At 40.1% G+C, this 17,120-nt stretch overlaps 1 protein-coding gene across 3 annotated transcripts in view; it reads left to right on the top strand.

Moving 5' to 3' along the window:
- Positions 1-1,774: 1,774 nt before the first annotated feature.
- hipk3b (homeodomain interacting protein kinase 3b) overlaps positions 1,775-17,120 on the top strand; it is a 37,511-nt gene continuing 22,165 nt past the window's right edge. Inside the window, exons 1-2 of one of the 3 annotated variants that reach the window (XM_053421007.1) lie at positions 1,775-2,140; positions 9,301-10,636. In XM_053421007.1, the coding sequence (XP_053276982.1) occupies positions 2,068-2,140; positions 9,301-10,636 (1,409 nt within the window). In that variant the 5' untranslated portion in view covers positions 1,775-2,067. Of the gene's footprint in view, positions 2,141-2,297; positions 2,537-9,300; positions 10,637-17,120 lie in introns of those variants that run through there. The other 2 variants (XM_053421144.1, XM_053421074.1) reach the window with 2 other exon arrangements.

Here is a 17,120-nt window from a genome sequence, read left to right on the forward strand (position 1 = left end):
TGACTCCGGGATGCTGGCCTTCTAGGCAGAGTGGCAAAGAAAAAGCCATATCTGAGACTAGCCAATAAAAATAAAAGATTGATATGGTCGAGGAACACAGACATAGACAGAGGAAGATTGGAAAAATGTGTTATGGACAGACGAATCAAGGTTTGAGATATTTGGATCACACAGAAGAGCATTTGTGAGACGCAGAACAGGTGAAAAGATGCTGGAAGAGTCCTGACGCCATCTGTCAAGCATGGTGGAGGTCATGTGATGGTCTGGGGCTGCTTTGGTGCTGGTAAGTGGGAGATTTGTACAAGGTAAAAGGGATTTTAAATAAGGAAGGCTATCACTCCATTTTGCTACTCCATGTTATACCCTGTGGACAGCGCTTGATTGGAGCCAATTTCCTCCTACAAGAGGACAATGACCGCACACCCCCAAATTATGCAAGAACTATTTAGGGAAGAAGCAGGCAGCTGGTAAGTTGTCTGTAATGGAGTGGCCTGCGCAGTGACCAGACCTCAACCCCATTGAGCTGTTGTGGGAGCAGCTTGACTGTGTGGTACGCAAGAAGTGCCCATCAAGTCAATCCAACTTTTGGGGGGGCTTCAGGAAGCATGGGGTGAAATTTCTACATATTACCTCAACAAATTAACAGCTAGAATGCGGAGGTCTGCAATGCTGTAAGTGCTGCAAATGGAGCATTCTTTGACGAAAGCAAAGTTTGAAGAACAAAATTAATATTTCAAATAAAAATCATAATTTCTAACCTTGTCAATGTCTTGACTATATTTTCTATTCATTTTGCAACTCATTCGATAAATAAAACTATGAGATTTCATGGAAAACACGAAATTGTCTGGGTGACCCCAAACTTTTGAACGGTAGTGTAACTAACTGTTAGCTAGCTAGCTTCTTTTCTGGCTAGCTAACCATAGCTAGATCATCTAAATAAAACTCTAAACATAACAGTATATACTTAATAGACTCATTGATATGCATTTGAAAATATGTTTTTGATTTTCTACATCCAAATTGTTAGTATGGCTGGTTGCAATCATTTCAGACATACGGTTTAATGGTCTAAAGATGCTGTATGAAGAACAGGGTGAGGAAAATGAGGTGGCAAATCGTTAAGTCTAGATTCTGAGTCCGAAACCTAGCTAAATAGCCAAGAACAGTGAACTGAGACAACAATTGTGACTTTAGACTTCCATGAAGTAAGAGATATTTTGATTGTGTGAAAATCAAAGTGTTGATCATATTAGAAAAAAATCTACATTTGTATGGTTAAAGAGTTTAATTATGTTTTACCATCTATATATGTGGAATGTCTATATAATCTACTTCCTATCATGTACTGTATATGCATGTAAAATAATAATTCACAATTGTCTCATTAACTTGAATTGACTTAAGCTATATCTAGAGTCAAAAGAACAACTTCCAGTGGATATAGTTTTTTTCACCATCAGCTTCAGGTGAGTAAATCTACAACATGAATGTGTTTCATTCACAAGTGAAATGTACATTTCATTCATTTTCAATTCCATTCACAATGTAAATATTTCTTTCTTTCTTTATTGAAATAGAAATATGTAAAAGAAATAGTTGAGTGAGTAAATATAAACATAAGTTAATATTGTGAAAACTTCATATATAATCTTGTGCAGGCTGCACATGCACGTATGAGTGTACGTGCCACTGTGGATCCTGAATCCTTGCGGTTGCATGTGCTCGGTGCTCGACTCCTTGGGTCTGGCCGATGCCGTCAGTTCACAAACATTCGCACGCAGAGTCTCTGTAGAAAAAGGGACATGTCGGAGTGTGGCAGGGCCGCAGAACCTCGCGTCTAGACGGGGTCCGGACACCCTCTCGGAAATGGGCAGCGGCGCCCTGAGAGCAAGGAGACGGATTTGAAGTGCGTAGCTACGACCTGGGCCCGACGCGGTGCTTCGAGACGGTCGCATGTCGGAGTTATTTAGTGTTTAAGAATGTGGGAGATGGTGGCGTTGCCGAGAGCGAGCTCTCCCTTCCTGTCGTCCAGGACAAGATGGCAGCAGTGCAGGCGAACTGTGCATGGTGTGGATTTATAAGTCCATAACATGTTCAGAGAAGCCCTGGATGATATTTATAGTGACTCTATGTGAAGGTGAGTGTTCAACGGTGGGGGCCTGTCTGTCAATGGCCTCGTGCGTGTTCGGCCAAAGCTTTGACACGATAGTTTAAACGTGACGTAATACAAAGTCATAACTTAGCCACAAACTTAGCTAGCGAGCTCCGGGCTATATTCGGGTGTCAGCAGTAGCCTCTGTATTCAGCTAACTGTGACGACACGCAGCTGAAGTAATCGACTCGTTCTTCGATCATCGTGGGCAACAGCAGCGGCGATGACGTTGGTGCTAATCATTAACACGCGTGTTTGTTAGGTAGGTGTTGTCACGGCGACCTGTCGACGTGTGTTTGAACATGTTTAAATCATGAGAACACCCTGTGTCATAAGAGGCCATTCGCACACACGGACAACACGGAGCGACTGGCTGAACTCGTGAGTGCTGTTCTAATCCATCACATATGTTAGATAACGCTCGGCTCAAACATCGATGAACCATAATCACAGCTTGCAAAAACTTAACGGACCTTTTAGAATTCACATCATCACCCATTGTACAAAATTGGGAGGCGTCTCATGTGACGATAACCTTGAATAATGGATAAATGTACAACATGTACTTTAGAAACGTATTTATGCTTCGCCGTTTAAAACACAGTTCCAAGGTGCTTCACAAGTTAAAAAAGAAAATGAAAGGGGGACAGTTAGAAAGCAGACAACAAGAAACATAAAAAAAGGCAATTTGAAGATCACACTGCAATAGAGCACAGGTTAGAGAATATTTTAAACAAGTGGGAAAAAAACATTATAGAAAGAATAAAATATACGTCAAGATCCGAACTAGGAGGAAGGGCACAATACAATGTGTCCTTAACACCTGTTTGAAACTGTCATGTCACTTAAGGGGCTCAGCAGATCCTTAACCCGTGTTTGCTTTGGTGATAGCAAACATTTTTCAGGGTGAAAAACGTAGCATTTATTTTCGGCTAAATGTTGATCAGTGTTGTAAGTAACTGTTAATATTGATAAATATTTTGTCACAATGCAGCTTTAAAATATGCCTTCATAAAAATATAATTTCATATCGTAATGTGAAACCATAATCTCTCTCTTATACCTGCCACCTCACACCAGTTGCTGAATAACAATGGTAATACATTTAGAGCTCTAGTAAAGTTAATCAAGGCTAACATGGCTGTATTCATTTACTTGATCCATGACCACCCATGAAGGTGGTGGTTTCATGCTGAAAAGGATGTATAGAGTTAATAGTTGAGCTCCAATGGGAGGGTTTGGACATTATCCCCACCCACCAGCAAAACAGAAGTAGTCCATGCATAATTGTAGGCAACATAGTCTGCAGTACCTGTTGTTTTTATGGCTTATAGACAAGATGTTGACTTTATTATACCACTCTTATTGTTTAGCACTTCTCTGCCTTGTTCTTCCTATTTATGCTCAACTCTGAAGAAGCTGAGGGTAAAGTCCAAATATTAAACTCCCTATTTGAAATATATTAGCAAATCATGTTTAACAACAGTGTATGTTTATGCATAACGAGCACTTTCATGTGACTCATAACCAAGTTGAAAAGAAGAAATAGAGTTATTAGTTGAGCTTCAATGCAAGGGTTTGGACATCAACATCACCCACTAGCAAAACAGACGTAGCCAGTTTATAATTGTAGGCACAACGGAGTCTGCAGTACCTGCTATTTATGACAGGGAACTACCACTTTGACTTCCTGTTCACACAAACACACACGTTTTAATAATTGTGAAACCAGAAAGAGAAATCTTAGCTTCAGATGGTGGACAAGTACCTTTTCTAAAGTCGTGTACTTTCCCCAGCATGTATGTGGGTCCTGTATGATTGTTGTACTCCAGTCACAAAGATGTACCACAACGTGGGGGTTGGGGAATTTTTCAGCTTAGGCAAAAAATATGAGGCACATCAGTCACAGAATGAAAGTTTTGACTGGGTTGATTTACGTAGCTGTCATGGCAGCTCGGTTTGCCTCTTTTTCAAGAGTTGTAGTTGATTACTGGACCAACTAGTACTACCTGTCATCTTTACCTGTTATTTCTTTGCCTGGAACACAAGGATAATAGAGTGTACTGCATTGGTTGTCTTAGTCCAAATGACGTAATATATATATATATATATATATATATATATGTTTACATATATACATACATGCATGCATACATAAATACATACATTCTTGTGAGTAGAGATGAGTTGGTGTTCAGGTTTCTGAAACATTGATGGTATGGAATCTGCTGCCAGTCATCATTTGAGAAAACGTTTTACCCATAAATACACAAGTGCAATGTTTTTGTGGTTTCCCCTTTGCTACTCGGTTCCGCTGTATGTCACATTCCTCAGCTTATCAGTAGCAAGGCCACATGAGCAAGGTTCCAAGTTATAACGATAACTGTAATACAAGAGACTCGGCACAACAAGGCCAGTAAATAAATGTTTAAAACGTGTTTTCCCATACAGTGATGGGTACAAGCAGGGCAGTGCTGGATGTTAACTGAGGTGTGGAGGCAACAGAACTTTGGTGGAATGTGCTGTCATGTGATGTCCTGCTGCACAGATTTGCTGCACTTGGGGCAGCTGGTTATCTGTCTTGCATTGTGGCCAGACTGGCCAGCCTAAAGACTGGGTTCCTGGTAATGTCATCCTGAGGTGTTCACACAGACATGACTCAGGGAACAAAACAGAATGATTGAGAGTTTAGATTGTGAAGAAAAGATGATGTTGTGCCATAATTTGCATCAATCACAAAATCATGAGTGTAAAATGTCCCCCCCAAGAATTTGTTCCAGCATTCAGTCATTCTGTCATAGCCATGGGTTTTAAAGACACATCAGATGCTTTAGTTCAGCTACTGGTGAGGAAAAAATCTGTTTTTCAGTTTTTCAAGTAAAACGTCCCACTCTGCTGCCGTGCTCATGTGCTTTTTAGTGAGAAATGTAAGCTTGTGTCATCACAACTGCTGATCAATATGTCTGGACATATAGCATTTCACAGTGTGCTACTTGGTGACAGCTGTTGATACATGTGCGATAGATCTGATAGATTAATAGCTTTGAATGGAAAACAGATTATTTTATTTCTAAGAGGAAAATGTGGAGTGATTGTGTCTTTGGTGTCAAGTCTATTTTTATGGTTCTCTGTGGCTGATAAGTAATTAACACGTATATTGACACATTTTCCTTATAGTGAAACTTTACCTACATATATTTTTAGCCTCTGATCCCATTATTATTGTGGCCAATAAGAGACAATCTTTGTTCAGTCAGAATCCCCTCAGAATAATAGTCAACTGCACAGTAAATACGCTTTTTACAGGGGCTAATCCAACAAGGAGTAGATGTAGATTTTTAGGGGGATCCTTCTGACCATATTCATTTACAAAAAAGTCTAAAATACAAAAAAAATCTTATCTCAGCATTTGACCTTTTACTGCAATAAACGAAAGTCTCACCTACAACCGAAGTTAGAAAGAGGTTAGTTAATGGCAAACAGTGATCTGTCAGTTAAATTTTTAAGAGTCAATTAAGAACATCTCTGCATGTGATTGCTGCCAACTTGGATAGGAAGAAGGAATTGCTATCTTTGCAACTCGGCATGTATTTTCCTGCTCTGCAAGAAAAAAAGAGTCTGCTGTCACTTCTATGACAGAATATTGGTGTTTGCAAAACTCCCTCAGGCGTTTTGTGAGAGGTGTCAGGAGCTGAAAAGAAAACAAACAACTGAAAACTTTAATGTGGAGCCATCCGAAGTACCTGACAACTTGCAACACATAGTCATTGAGCTGTAAACCAAACGATGAGCTCCAGACATAAGTATAACAACCCCCCTCTGGGTCTATACACTGAAGTCCAGAGGCTTTTCCCACTCTGAGGACACAGACACTGCAGATTGTCTCTGTTTTGGACAACCTACTTCTGTGAGCAGTTGTTAAATTGCAAGACTTGTATCCAGTCAAGACTCACTTAATCAGAATTGGAAAACCAATTGATCTCAATTCTGAGTTGAATTAGTCTTGGCTTTCATTTTTACTTGAATCTTGCGTTCCCGGTAATGATCAGATTTTTTGGCATATTTGAGGAAATTCTGTTAGTCGTCCACTCCTTAATGATCACCAGTCTTTTTTAAAGAAGACTTTTGTTAATTTAATATTTGGACCCCTACATTTTTATGCATTTGTTTTTTGTATGCTGTTAGCTTTATGTACTGACAGAATTGATGATGCAAAGTGATGTTATCACTTTGATCATCTGGCCTTTGACTAAGTGTGAATGCTCAATGTGTCTGTTTTAATATGCTGAAGGATGACACATATTTATAGCTCACATATTCCAGAGTGAAAGCTGAACTAATAGCAGCCACACTGTTTCACTGTGAAGTCAAGCCACATGGGCATGAACAGTTTCTACAACTCCTTACTGACTTACTGACCTGTGGCATGGGTCTGTGTGTATACAGCACAGTAGTGCAGTTTTGGGTTGTTGGTCCTATAACAAACAGATCATTACTGTCTTTCCCTCATTCACAATTTAAGTGATCTTGAGTAAGACCAGTATTAAGGGGAACATTTGTAGTTTGTGGAAACATGCTCATACACACTTTTGTATTGTATGTTGTAAGTTTTTTTTAAATTGTCTTCAGTGACATTTGAATGGAAACATAACATTCTGCTGTAGATTAGATCAGACCATGTATTTGTTTTGCCCTGTTAGGAAGAAATTGTGGTGGAGAGTGTGCTTCAATTGTTGTTTTTGTCCCCTACTCATAACATGCTGTGACTGTCAACACCTGTTTGTCCTCTCACCACCATCATTTCTTTGCCTAAAGGCACTTTTGGTTCATCAGTCAGTACCATTTGTTCATTGCAGACAGGTGGCTAGTGTTTATTTTCTTCTCAATTTAATTTTGAGTAGGCCAGGGTCAAAGGTTCAACTGTGAGCAATTACTTAGCAGCTCAAGGTTTCTGGAAAGGTCTTGCAGCTTTGAAAAATGTAATGCAACACTACAGGAGGAGCTGACCAAGTCAGTATCTGGCTCCAGATGGTAATAATAGTAGCAGCTGCCATGCGTTTGGCTTCGAAGCAACAAAGGCAGCCTACTTCATATCTTTGTGTCAGACTTGTATTTACCTTTTATTTGGTGATTGTATTTTTTTGGCCAGGGAAATAAACTCATACCCAAGTTAGTTTTGTTCTAAATTGAATTTGGGTGTTGTGTAACACTATTTTTGTATTTAAATTCTAGATGTCCTAATTGATTATCTGGTGAGAGTGCAGCCTACCTCTGTTTTGGGACTCTGGCACAAGACAGACCATATCTCCAGACCAGACATTTAACAGATCTATTTCGGAAGCAGAGTAAACACTCAGTACGTTGTGCGTTTCATTTATAAGACGTATATATGTTTGTCTGTGCATCTGGCTGTGCACTGATGTCTGACTTAGCAACTTTATTTTGAATATCCCATTAAGTATGTCATTCTGATATTCTCACATTCTACACTACTTGTTCTCTATTGACTAATGGACGCCTCTGTTGCCCTCTAAATTACAGACAACACACCATAACTGAAGGATGTGTTAGAAACGGTCCCAATTAAACAATTAAAGGAAATCCCAGCACACACAGCACATGTACTCTGTGGCCATGCTGGCACAGGAACAACACTGGTTGTGATTTTGCAGGGAGCTGTCTAGGTAATTGTTTGACCTTATCTTGCTGCTCAGAATAGAGTCACAGGGGGTGGCTCACAGCGTCTGTTATCACAAAATAAGTGTGTTTTCCATCAAGGGTATTTATTTTAGGAGACTCCACAGAGCCACCAACAGACTACACCCGTCACACTCGTTTGTCCTTATTGATGAACTTTTAGAAACTGAATTTTTTTTAATGAATTGGAGAAACAGGAACATCAAAATGACGGTGGTACTAGTAAATCTTGTTTATACACAGAACACTGAAAAAGTTTTGTCTGATTAGTGTTTTATGCAGACAAACATGGGTCTGCAAAATCACTATTGATTAAAGTATGGGACCTTTGGGGACCAGCTGCTTGTATCTCAGTAAATGTGCCTCAGAATGAAATTAGGTCATTGACTCCAGTGGTGCACACAAACGGTTTGTGCAGTAAGGAGAATTTTCAAAATGGCCTTATAAGATGAGCATGATCAAGAAATTCATGCCACTCCACTGCTCCCTTTCTGCTACACAGTGATTGAGCATGAGTTGTTTTATCCACATGTAATAGGAGAAGAGGGAAGAAAGAACCATATCTTAAGTAATTGTGCCCAATGATACTTTGTTAGTTATTTTTCTTTCTCTCTTTGTCTGTCTCTTTATTCTCTCTCCATCTTCATTGGTTGCCTAGATACCTGCAGTAGGATGCATGGAAATGGCAGGAAAAGGTCAGGCAAGCCTTTGAGAAGTTAGTCATCAGCTATGTGGAGGTGTGGTTGGGATTGCAGAGTATAGGGCAGAATTGGTGAAGGTGTTTTCGAGCACTCCACCATAACATGCACTCTTGCTCTGATACATTAAACAAATGCCTGGGTGACAGGTGGTCGGATGTCAGTGTGGCACCACAATCAGTGAAGTCATCACGTGTTTATATTCACAACATGATGGATCAGTGCTGTCAGTATTTGGGGTATAATAAATCAACTAGATCTAGACTCATGGATTTTCAGCGGCTGATACGGATATAGGGAGTAAAAAAAATATTTTGATACTATATGTCAGCAGATCTAAAAGAAGAAAAATGGCAATGATTCCTAAGATGTCAGGATGTCAACAAACCCTTATGAGAACTTAATTGATTGTTTTACTGTTCACTCATAAACTTGTGCAACCATTGAAATAAGGAAAATTAACATCGAAAATTTAAACATAAATAAGTATATTTTTTTGCATTGTTCTTTACAAAAAAGGTTTTTATATTGGTGCTTTTTAGCGTACACATGCATAGACGGCATATCGTCTGTGAAAGGCTTATATCGGACCAAATTATTATTATAACTGATTTATTAATGGGCCTCCAGTTGTTATTATAGTTCTTTTAAAATGCACCATTCTTTGTACATCACGTTAAAATGGTTCTGTCTTGTTTTTGTTGAGCATCCAAACTAATGACCTGTTGGTTTGTTTCTCTTTGTCTGCAGGTATGGCCTCACAAGTCTTGGTCTACCCACCACACATTTATCAAACCCAGACAAGTGCCTTTAGCAGTGTGAAGAAACTCAAAGTTGAGCCCAGCAGCTGTGTGTACCATGAGAGGGCACACCCGCAGACTTATCTGAACAGCAGAAACCTTGGCATCGTGCACCCAACAAAACAAGCCCACTTGTTTGTGAACCGAGACTTTGCAGTGGGTGTGAAAATACGTGGAGGACGCGAGTACCCGGTGCAGACAGTGGTGGTGCGTGGGGTACAAAGACAGCAGCCCAGTAAAAGAGGAGGAGGTCCAGCTGCGGCTCGGCAGCGGCAGGACGCAGGGGTTGTCAACTTGCAAGGCAAGGGGCAGCAGCAGGAGCAGGAGCAGCAGCAGCAGCAGCAGCAGCAGCAGCAGGCAGACGCAGCAAGTGGGGGCAGCAGTGGAGCCACAGGAGCAGGAGGGGGAAGGGGAGAGGGCTGCAGTGGAGGAGGCGAGGGAGGTGGAGAGGAGGAGGGTGACAGAGAAGAGAACTGTGGAGGTTTGAACTCAGCTGACAGCTCGCAGCGATGTGGACTGAAACGTAAAAGTGAGGAACTGGATAATCGAGGGAGCACCATGCAGATTGTGGAAGAACTGTCAATGTTGCCCGCCATGTTGCAAACGACGAATGTGGGGAACGCAGCCGTGACCGCGCCTGCAGGTGTGGTGGCTGGAGGGGGCCCCTCCAAACAGGTTGCAGGCCAAGGAGGTGTTGGTGCAGCGGGAGGAGCAGGAGGAGGAGATGGGGACTATCAGGTGGTACATCATGAAGTCCTGTGTTCCATGAAGAATACTTACGAAGTGCTGGATTTCTTGGGACGTGGCACATTCGGCCAGGTTGTAAAGTGCTGGAAAAGGGGCACGGGGGAGGTTGTGGCTGTGAAGATTCTGAAGAACCACCCTTCATACGCACGACAGGGTCAAATCGAAGTCGGCATCCTTGCTCGTCTGAGTGGGGAGAATGCAGATGAGCACAATCTGGTGCGAGCCTTTGAATGCTTCCAGCACCGCAGTCACACCTGCCTGGTGTTTGAGATGCTCGAGCAGAACCTTTATGATTTCCTGAAGCAGAATAAGTTCAGCCCCCTGTCCCTGAAAGTGATCAGACCTGTGTTACAGCAGGTAGCTACAGCTCTTAAAAAGCTGAAGAGCATGGGTCTAATTCATGCAGACCTCAAGCCAGAGAACATAATGCTGGTGGACCCAGTGAGGCAACCCTACAGAGTGAAGGTGATCGATTTTGGCTCCGCAAGTCACGTGTCCAAAGCGGTGTGCTCCACGTACCTCCAGTCTCGGTACTATAGGTGAGTAGAAAACAAGAGTTTTTAACATGGCAAGTTTGAGTTCAATTCATATAAAACATTGTGTCCAAACCACCACAGCCAGGTTAAAAAATATCCTTCCTCTGGCAAAACAAGGAAATGTCTCCCATACTGCACAACATCCTGCCCATTCAGGACCTCATACCACATGCTGAAAAATATCTGACCCTGCAGTGTTTTTATTAGCAGAGTTCAGTCATTGTTGCTGCCTATGAGAGAAAAAATTGTTTTGGAAGACTTCAAAAGAACAGGAGAAAATATATTCATTTAATTTTGTGAAAATTCTGGGTATGTTGGGCATAAAGCAAATTTGGTCGTGAGTATTATTAGAATTTACACCAACTATGAGAGAGAAAGACAGACAAATGCCAGACTGACTCACCTGCAGTGCAAAATTTGATTCAGTCAAGAAAGATTGGGAGAGGAAATGCAGAAAGCCATTTAACACGCAAGTATACTGTTACCGGCTGCGGGGTCTGGCATGGCTGTAGATACAATACTTTAGGTATATGTTAGGAGGATGCCTTTGTTTCTGCTGGTCTTGCATGTGCACAAGGAAAACTGGCAGGATAGATTACCTTTGGCGTCTTGCGAGAAGTGTTCTGCTTTGTGTAGCAAAACAAGCCTCAAATGGCATCAACTGTAGTATAAGAGGCCAGAGTAATCAGTTCACTGTACCTTTTACTCTATTTGCACAGATACTTTAATATGTTTAGTAAATATAATGAAGGCCCTTTTGCATTTATCATCTCCTTACACGTTTACAGTTAAATCATTCTATGTTGATAACATAGGGTGCATGTGCAGTTCACAGACTAAAGAATGAAAGACTAGATTTTAAGCGAGAGAAAGAAATGCATTGCTTGCCAAAACTGCTGCTGAAACTATGACGTCTGACTCTCTGCGTGAAAGTTAAAAATGTTAGGGTAGCGCGAATGAGCACACAGAAAATGGTGCTCCAAATTGTGTTGCACACCAAGTTAGAGATCTCTGATGTCAATATGAGAAGAATTGAGACAAATCAGAACATGGCGGGCTGTCAAGATAATTAACAGGAAACACCGACAATTTGACACAATCTGCAGTACACACTTCTCGGCTTCTTGTCATTAGCATGTGTGCTGCTGCCAGCTGCTAATCCTACGCTCTATTATCCATTATCATTGGCTGTTCGGGTAGTCTGTCGAAACATGGATGGAATGAGTTCTATTGACGTATTGACCATGTCTTTATATTTCTAGTTATTTTGCAATTATTATCTTCATCGTTGTATCGCCCATCCCTACTACTGGACTGAAGATAGTTTTAATTCCAACCTTGCCAGCTGGTGTACCCTCTCTAGCAGAATTGATTCAACCAAGTCATATCTTTAGCTGACTCATTAACTCTATGTCATTATGTCTTGCTTTTATTTTTCCAGTAATGAACACTGGAAAGTAATGAGCTCTTAACAGTCAATATTTATCCACCATACATACAGTCAGGATTCCTGTATTCTGCTGCTCCCCAGGTGGTCACCCACTGCTGTAATGATATAGTGTAAATGCACACGATCACGCCACAACCACAGTTAACTTGTGCTAAATGGAGCCCATTGAAAAGGGTGTATTCATCCAAATCCAGGAACAATCCCACACACTGGCTGTCTATGCAGGTTTCATTAAAGTTTCCATCTGACACAGTGGATATACTTCCTTCTTATTTGTGCTCCGTGAAAACTGGATCTTTAATGTTTCACTCGTGCTTTACTTACAGAAGAGACATAACTGTGACCCAGTGTGTGTTTTTTTCTTTTTCTTTTCGGTTTCAAGTCTCTATTTACACACACAAGTAGATTATAACATAATATGCTGCAAGATCTATCAAGTCATCTATAGATGTCGCTTTAGAATGTAAGATTATTATATACAAGTACTGTGGAGTGTACACTACATCATAAACGTGTTTGTTTGGGGTAGCGGAATGTGAAGGAAAAGGCCTACACAGGTGGGACAGTAGGAATCAAAAAATTCTGCTTGCAGTCTTGCACAGATCCATGCAAGTAGGCAATATTCATCTTGAAAGGCAAGTGGCTCTTGTTTTCTCTACTGTGCAAGGGGATATTACTCTGTGAGGACATCCTATAGTACGCAGGATGTCATTTCTGCGTCAGCTTGATGCGTTGCACTAATTGGTTTAGTTGTGTTTTTTACTGCCTGGCAATGCTAATGGGCCATCTCGCGTCTCTCTTATACTTGTAGACGGCGTATGTCTGACCCCAAAATACATTAACTAATTTCTATGAGGTTAACTGAGGCATGAGGCATTAACTTTAATGCCTTGAAAGCTGTAATTTCCTATATTTTTCTAGCGCTTATTCAAAGTGTCAGCAAGAGCACAAGGGAGAGCACAGCTCTTTCACTACCGTGTCAGGGTTTTGTACAGAGTTTCAACAGCATTGAAGAAGCAAATGAAAAGAGATTTTGGTTTGAAAATAAAAAAATGCCACTAGCATGAATCACCAGACCTCTGTAAAAAGAAATTGAATTTTTTTTTTTTTTAAATCTAGAAAAACCCTAACCTTAAAGACTTGATTAAATGGTACTGGAAGATTGACTTTACCCTGCAGATTGTGTTAACCATAAACCTTCCAACTTTTTTTATACTAAACAAACACAATCATTTAATCTGGAGGTTGTTTGTATTTATATCACTGTCTTACAGCCTGGTACATTTTTGGCAGTAATATCTGACCAACTATAGATGTGCTCTACTGATGAGGTTCATTTGAATATTTTGTTTGGGTGCAGATTGTTAGTGAACATGTGTCTTCCTGAGGCTTACGAGACTCAGGTCGGTGCTACCTGTTTCAGTGAAAAGAATTTACACGGCATTTAAATGATTCTCACCGCCTGAACGTTGAGCAAGTGAAGCAGCACGGTCCAAAGGGAATAAAAAAAAAAAAAACTGTTATTGATAATGGATGATTTGACGTGAATCTCTATTTGTATTTACTGTTGCTTTTTTCACTAAATTTAGAAAACAACACTTGCTTTGCCCCTACCTTGGTCACAATTGTATGAAAACGTTGGGGGAAAAAATAGTTGTCAATGACACAAAATGATTGCTTTCTCTATTCTCACACATTGATCATGGTTTTCTTGTGAATATCGTTCTAAATGCACTTTGTGTCAGGAAGTTGCTCAAAATAGAGCTGTCGTACTTTGTTCTACTTTAGTGGGGGAGGAAGTGAGCCGTGCAGCTGCTTCAGCTCTTTGTCAGCACTGTCAAGCCGGAGCTTTGGTGACCAGCAATTTCTTCCAAGTCTAACATGGTTTTGTATTTTTATAAAAATAAATACGTCAGTACAATAGCCGATGTGAGAGTGCAGGATCATAATGTTACCTGTCTGCTTATACATCCCTTGCACTAGTATATTTTTGATGTACCAAAATAGCAGGTGCGATGAAAATTTGTATTTTCCACTTTATTTGTATGTTCAACTGGTCACAGATGGAAGATATTTTACATAAATGAGTAGCAACGCTTTACATACAGAAGTCAGATAAACAAATGATCTTTACTTTATATCATCATTTGGTAGATTATGGTGTGTTCAGACAAAACAAAGCTGCTGCATAGTTTTTATAGTAACTTCGTAATAAAGTTCTACCAATAGCAAAAATAACTGTATATTTGACCAGTGAATGTGATAGTACTATAATACAAAGAACTGAATATTTTTCATTAATTTTAGGTGCCAGTCTTCTTTCAGGACAAATATTCGATAACAAAATACTAATGACACGAAAAAAAGGTTTTGTGAAAATGTTGTCCCCCTGTAGTTGGTAGCCCCTCACATAATGGAGAATGCAAAGCATACGGTGAGGCTCACAGCGTTGCTGTGGCTGAGAGTGAAGAGTTGCTTAAAATAGCTCATGGGACACCGGCCAGTGTGCTTTGACTTCTATAGATGGTGAAGCACATAGACAGCCAGAATGAAATAAGGATAGCTTGAAATACAAGAGAGCTCACACTTGTTCAAGGTCAACTAGCTCTAATGTCAGCTGTTTTCTTTTTTATATGTTAATTTGTGCTTGTGTGCACTTGGTTATGTGCACAGCATTACATGTTTGTAAGCCAGTAATGTTCAGTGGCTGGTGGATACCTCATATCTATCTGCCACTCAAACTAATAAGTTTGACAGATTGCTCCTTCAGTTTACGTGCTTCTGGCCAATGACCACGGGCGGTGTTCCAGCCATATTTGTAGAGTCAGCTTAGCTGGAACTCTCTGAGCTCAATAACGGCGCCAACTTGAAAATGAAACCTTAATTATATTGATTAAAGTTGTAGCTTTAAATGTATCGTTTTGCAAATATTAAAGTGTATTATTATTATTATTATTATTCACTTCTGATGCACCCGCTGGAAGAAATGTTATTCTATTCCTCAAAAACCATGTTTATCTTATTAACTGTATTGTCGTGTTAGTTTTTTTAAATAAGAATATAAATCGGCTCGTATTGAATTCTGTCCAATTTTTAATGTAGTAAGAGCAGTCAAAAATGATTGTAGCAGATGGAAAGTATTTATGTGGATTCAGTAGCTTGTTATGGTTTGTAGTCTTTTTGTTAGCAAGCATCTGAATTATGAATCATGGGCTATTTAAATTGTACTGTTTATATCATGTTGTATTAACAAGAGAAGAGAGCATTTGATGCTATGACAAATTAGCAGTTCAGCTAGCAAGCATCGGAATTATGAATCATGGGCTTTTTAAATTGTACTGTTTATATCATGTTGTATTGTATTAACAAGAGAAGATAGCATTTGATGTTATGACAAATTAACAGTAAAGTTCTTGTAGTTTTAAACTTAATCTTGGATATGAAGATGATTTGGTATCAGTCGGTGTCACTGTTTCATGTTTTTAGCAAAAAATGATTTAGCTTTTGTTGTGCAGATGGTCAAATTGTTTTCATACAATATTGCCTTGTGTTGTTACTGGTAGGAATAAATGGAGCTGCAGTATTCATCAGAGTAGATGAGGAATCTATTCATGAGAATAGCTGCAAATCTTCTGTTAAGGTACAAACTTTGTTTGAATAACTCTACAACATACATGATAATAACACAGTGAGTTGCTGCAGTAACATAGTCTGCTGTGATATGACTGCTTCACGATAAACGAAGCCTGTCTCACTTGGTAGCTCAACAAGAAGAAACTAAAAACTGTAGAAAATGCTTCAAATCCCCAAATCAGCTCTGTATTCCAGATGTTGTCATTGTTCCAGTTATAGCTAAAATAAACCGCTTTGGGTGAGATGTTGAAGGACAGCTTGTATGATTTCACCTTGGAAATGGTAAAAAGCTACAAAGCTGCCAACTACGTGGAAGGATATTTTGTTGTCAAGGCTATTAATGGCTGATTGGTTGTTACATGTATGATAAATTCAGAATCTTTTGCTGGTTGTTTCGTCAACTGTGGGTTGGCTTCCATTTCTAGCTTTGTATTCATATAATTAGTTATCTAATTATTTAATATACCCTCAGGAAGGGTTTTTTGTCATCCTAAGCCCAGAGCTGAGAAACAGCTTTTGCCAATGATTTGAAAATAAGTCAAAGAAGCACAGTGCATCTTGGGAATAAACAAAATCCTTTTTTGAACTCTGGCTCTTTGTCAACACATTAAGTGGTGTACATCTGTAAAACATGTCCAAAGCCTTGTATCGTTAATCTGAGGTCTGGGAAGATCAGAGTGCAAGTGCTGCCTGTACTACACTGCCTATGTGTTCTACTGAATAATGCAGTGTGCTGAGGGAGTGTGAGGAATTACATTTCCTGGAAGAGACGTGCAGCGAGGCTCCATTCTTCCACCATGGAGTCACAATGGGGTCAGTCTGTGTTTGTGACTGAGCTCACGACAACTGTAGTGGAGGCCTGTGTAAAGCCTGGTTTATACTTCTGCGAATTACGACGCGTGGGCACGAGATGATAAGTCGTGGCCACGAGTTATGAATCTGTTCCTTAATAACAAAACCAGGGGAACTTGGAAGCCTCTTGGACAAGAGATGAAATGTTTCAATTAATCATATGATGTTCCCTCTTCAATGGGCTTTTAGTATGACACACACTGTCTGCACTGACTCTGATCGAGGCGACACTGGTGGAAACGTTTGCATTTAATAGTTAATAAAAATATCCCTCTTCTCTTTTGCAACTGGGGACTGTGTGCACAGGCATATTTTGGTGACAGGATGTTTGTGTGGACTGTAGAGGGGGTGCCAAAATGAAACTATAAGGAGGGGGAAATAAATCTAAATGATTTCTAGGCCCTACTAATAATTCAAAATTGGAATGGGGAAAACAACAAACATTTACTTGATATTGGTTAACCATCAGCAATCGCTGAGGGCTCTGACCTTTGGCGGTCCTCGCTTTTATTGCCTATCAGCACAACCCTAGTTTAGAGGATAATTTGTGTT

This window comes from Pleuronectes platessa, chromosome 1 (assembly GCF_947347685.1).
Source record: "Pleuronectes platessa chromosome 1, fPlePla1.1, whole genome shotgun sequence".
In the NCBI taxonomy this organism is placed as follows: Eukaryota; Metazoa; Chordata; class Actinopteri; order Pleuronectiformes; family Pleuronectidae; genus Pleuronectes; species Pleuronectes platessa.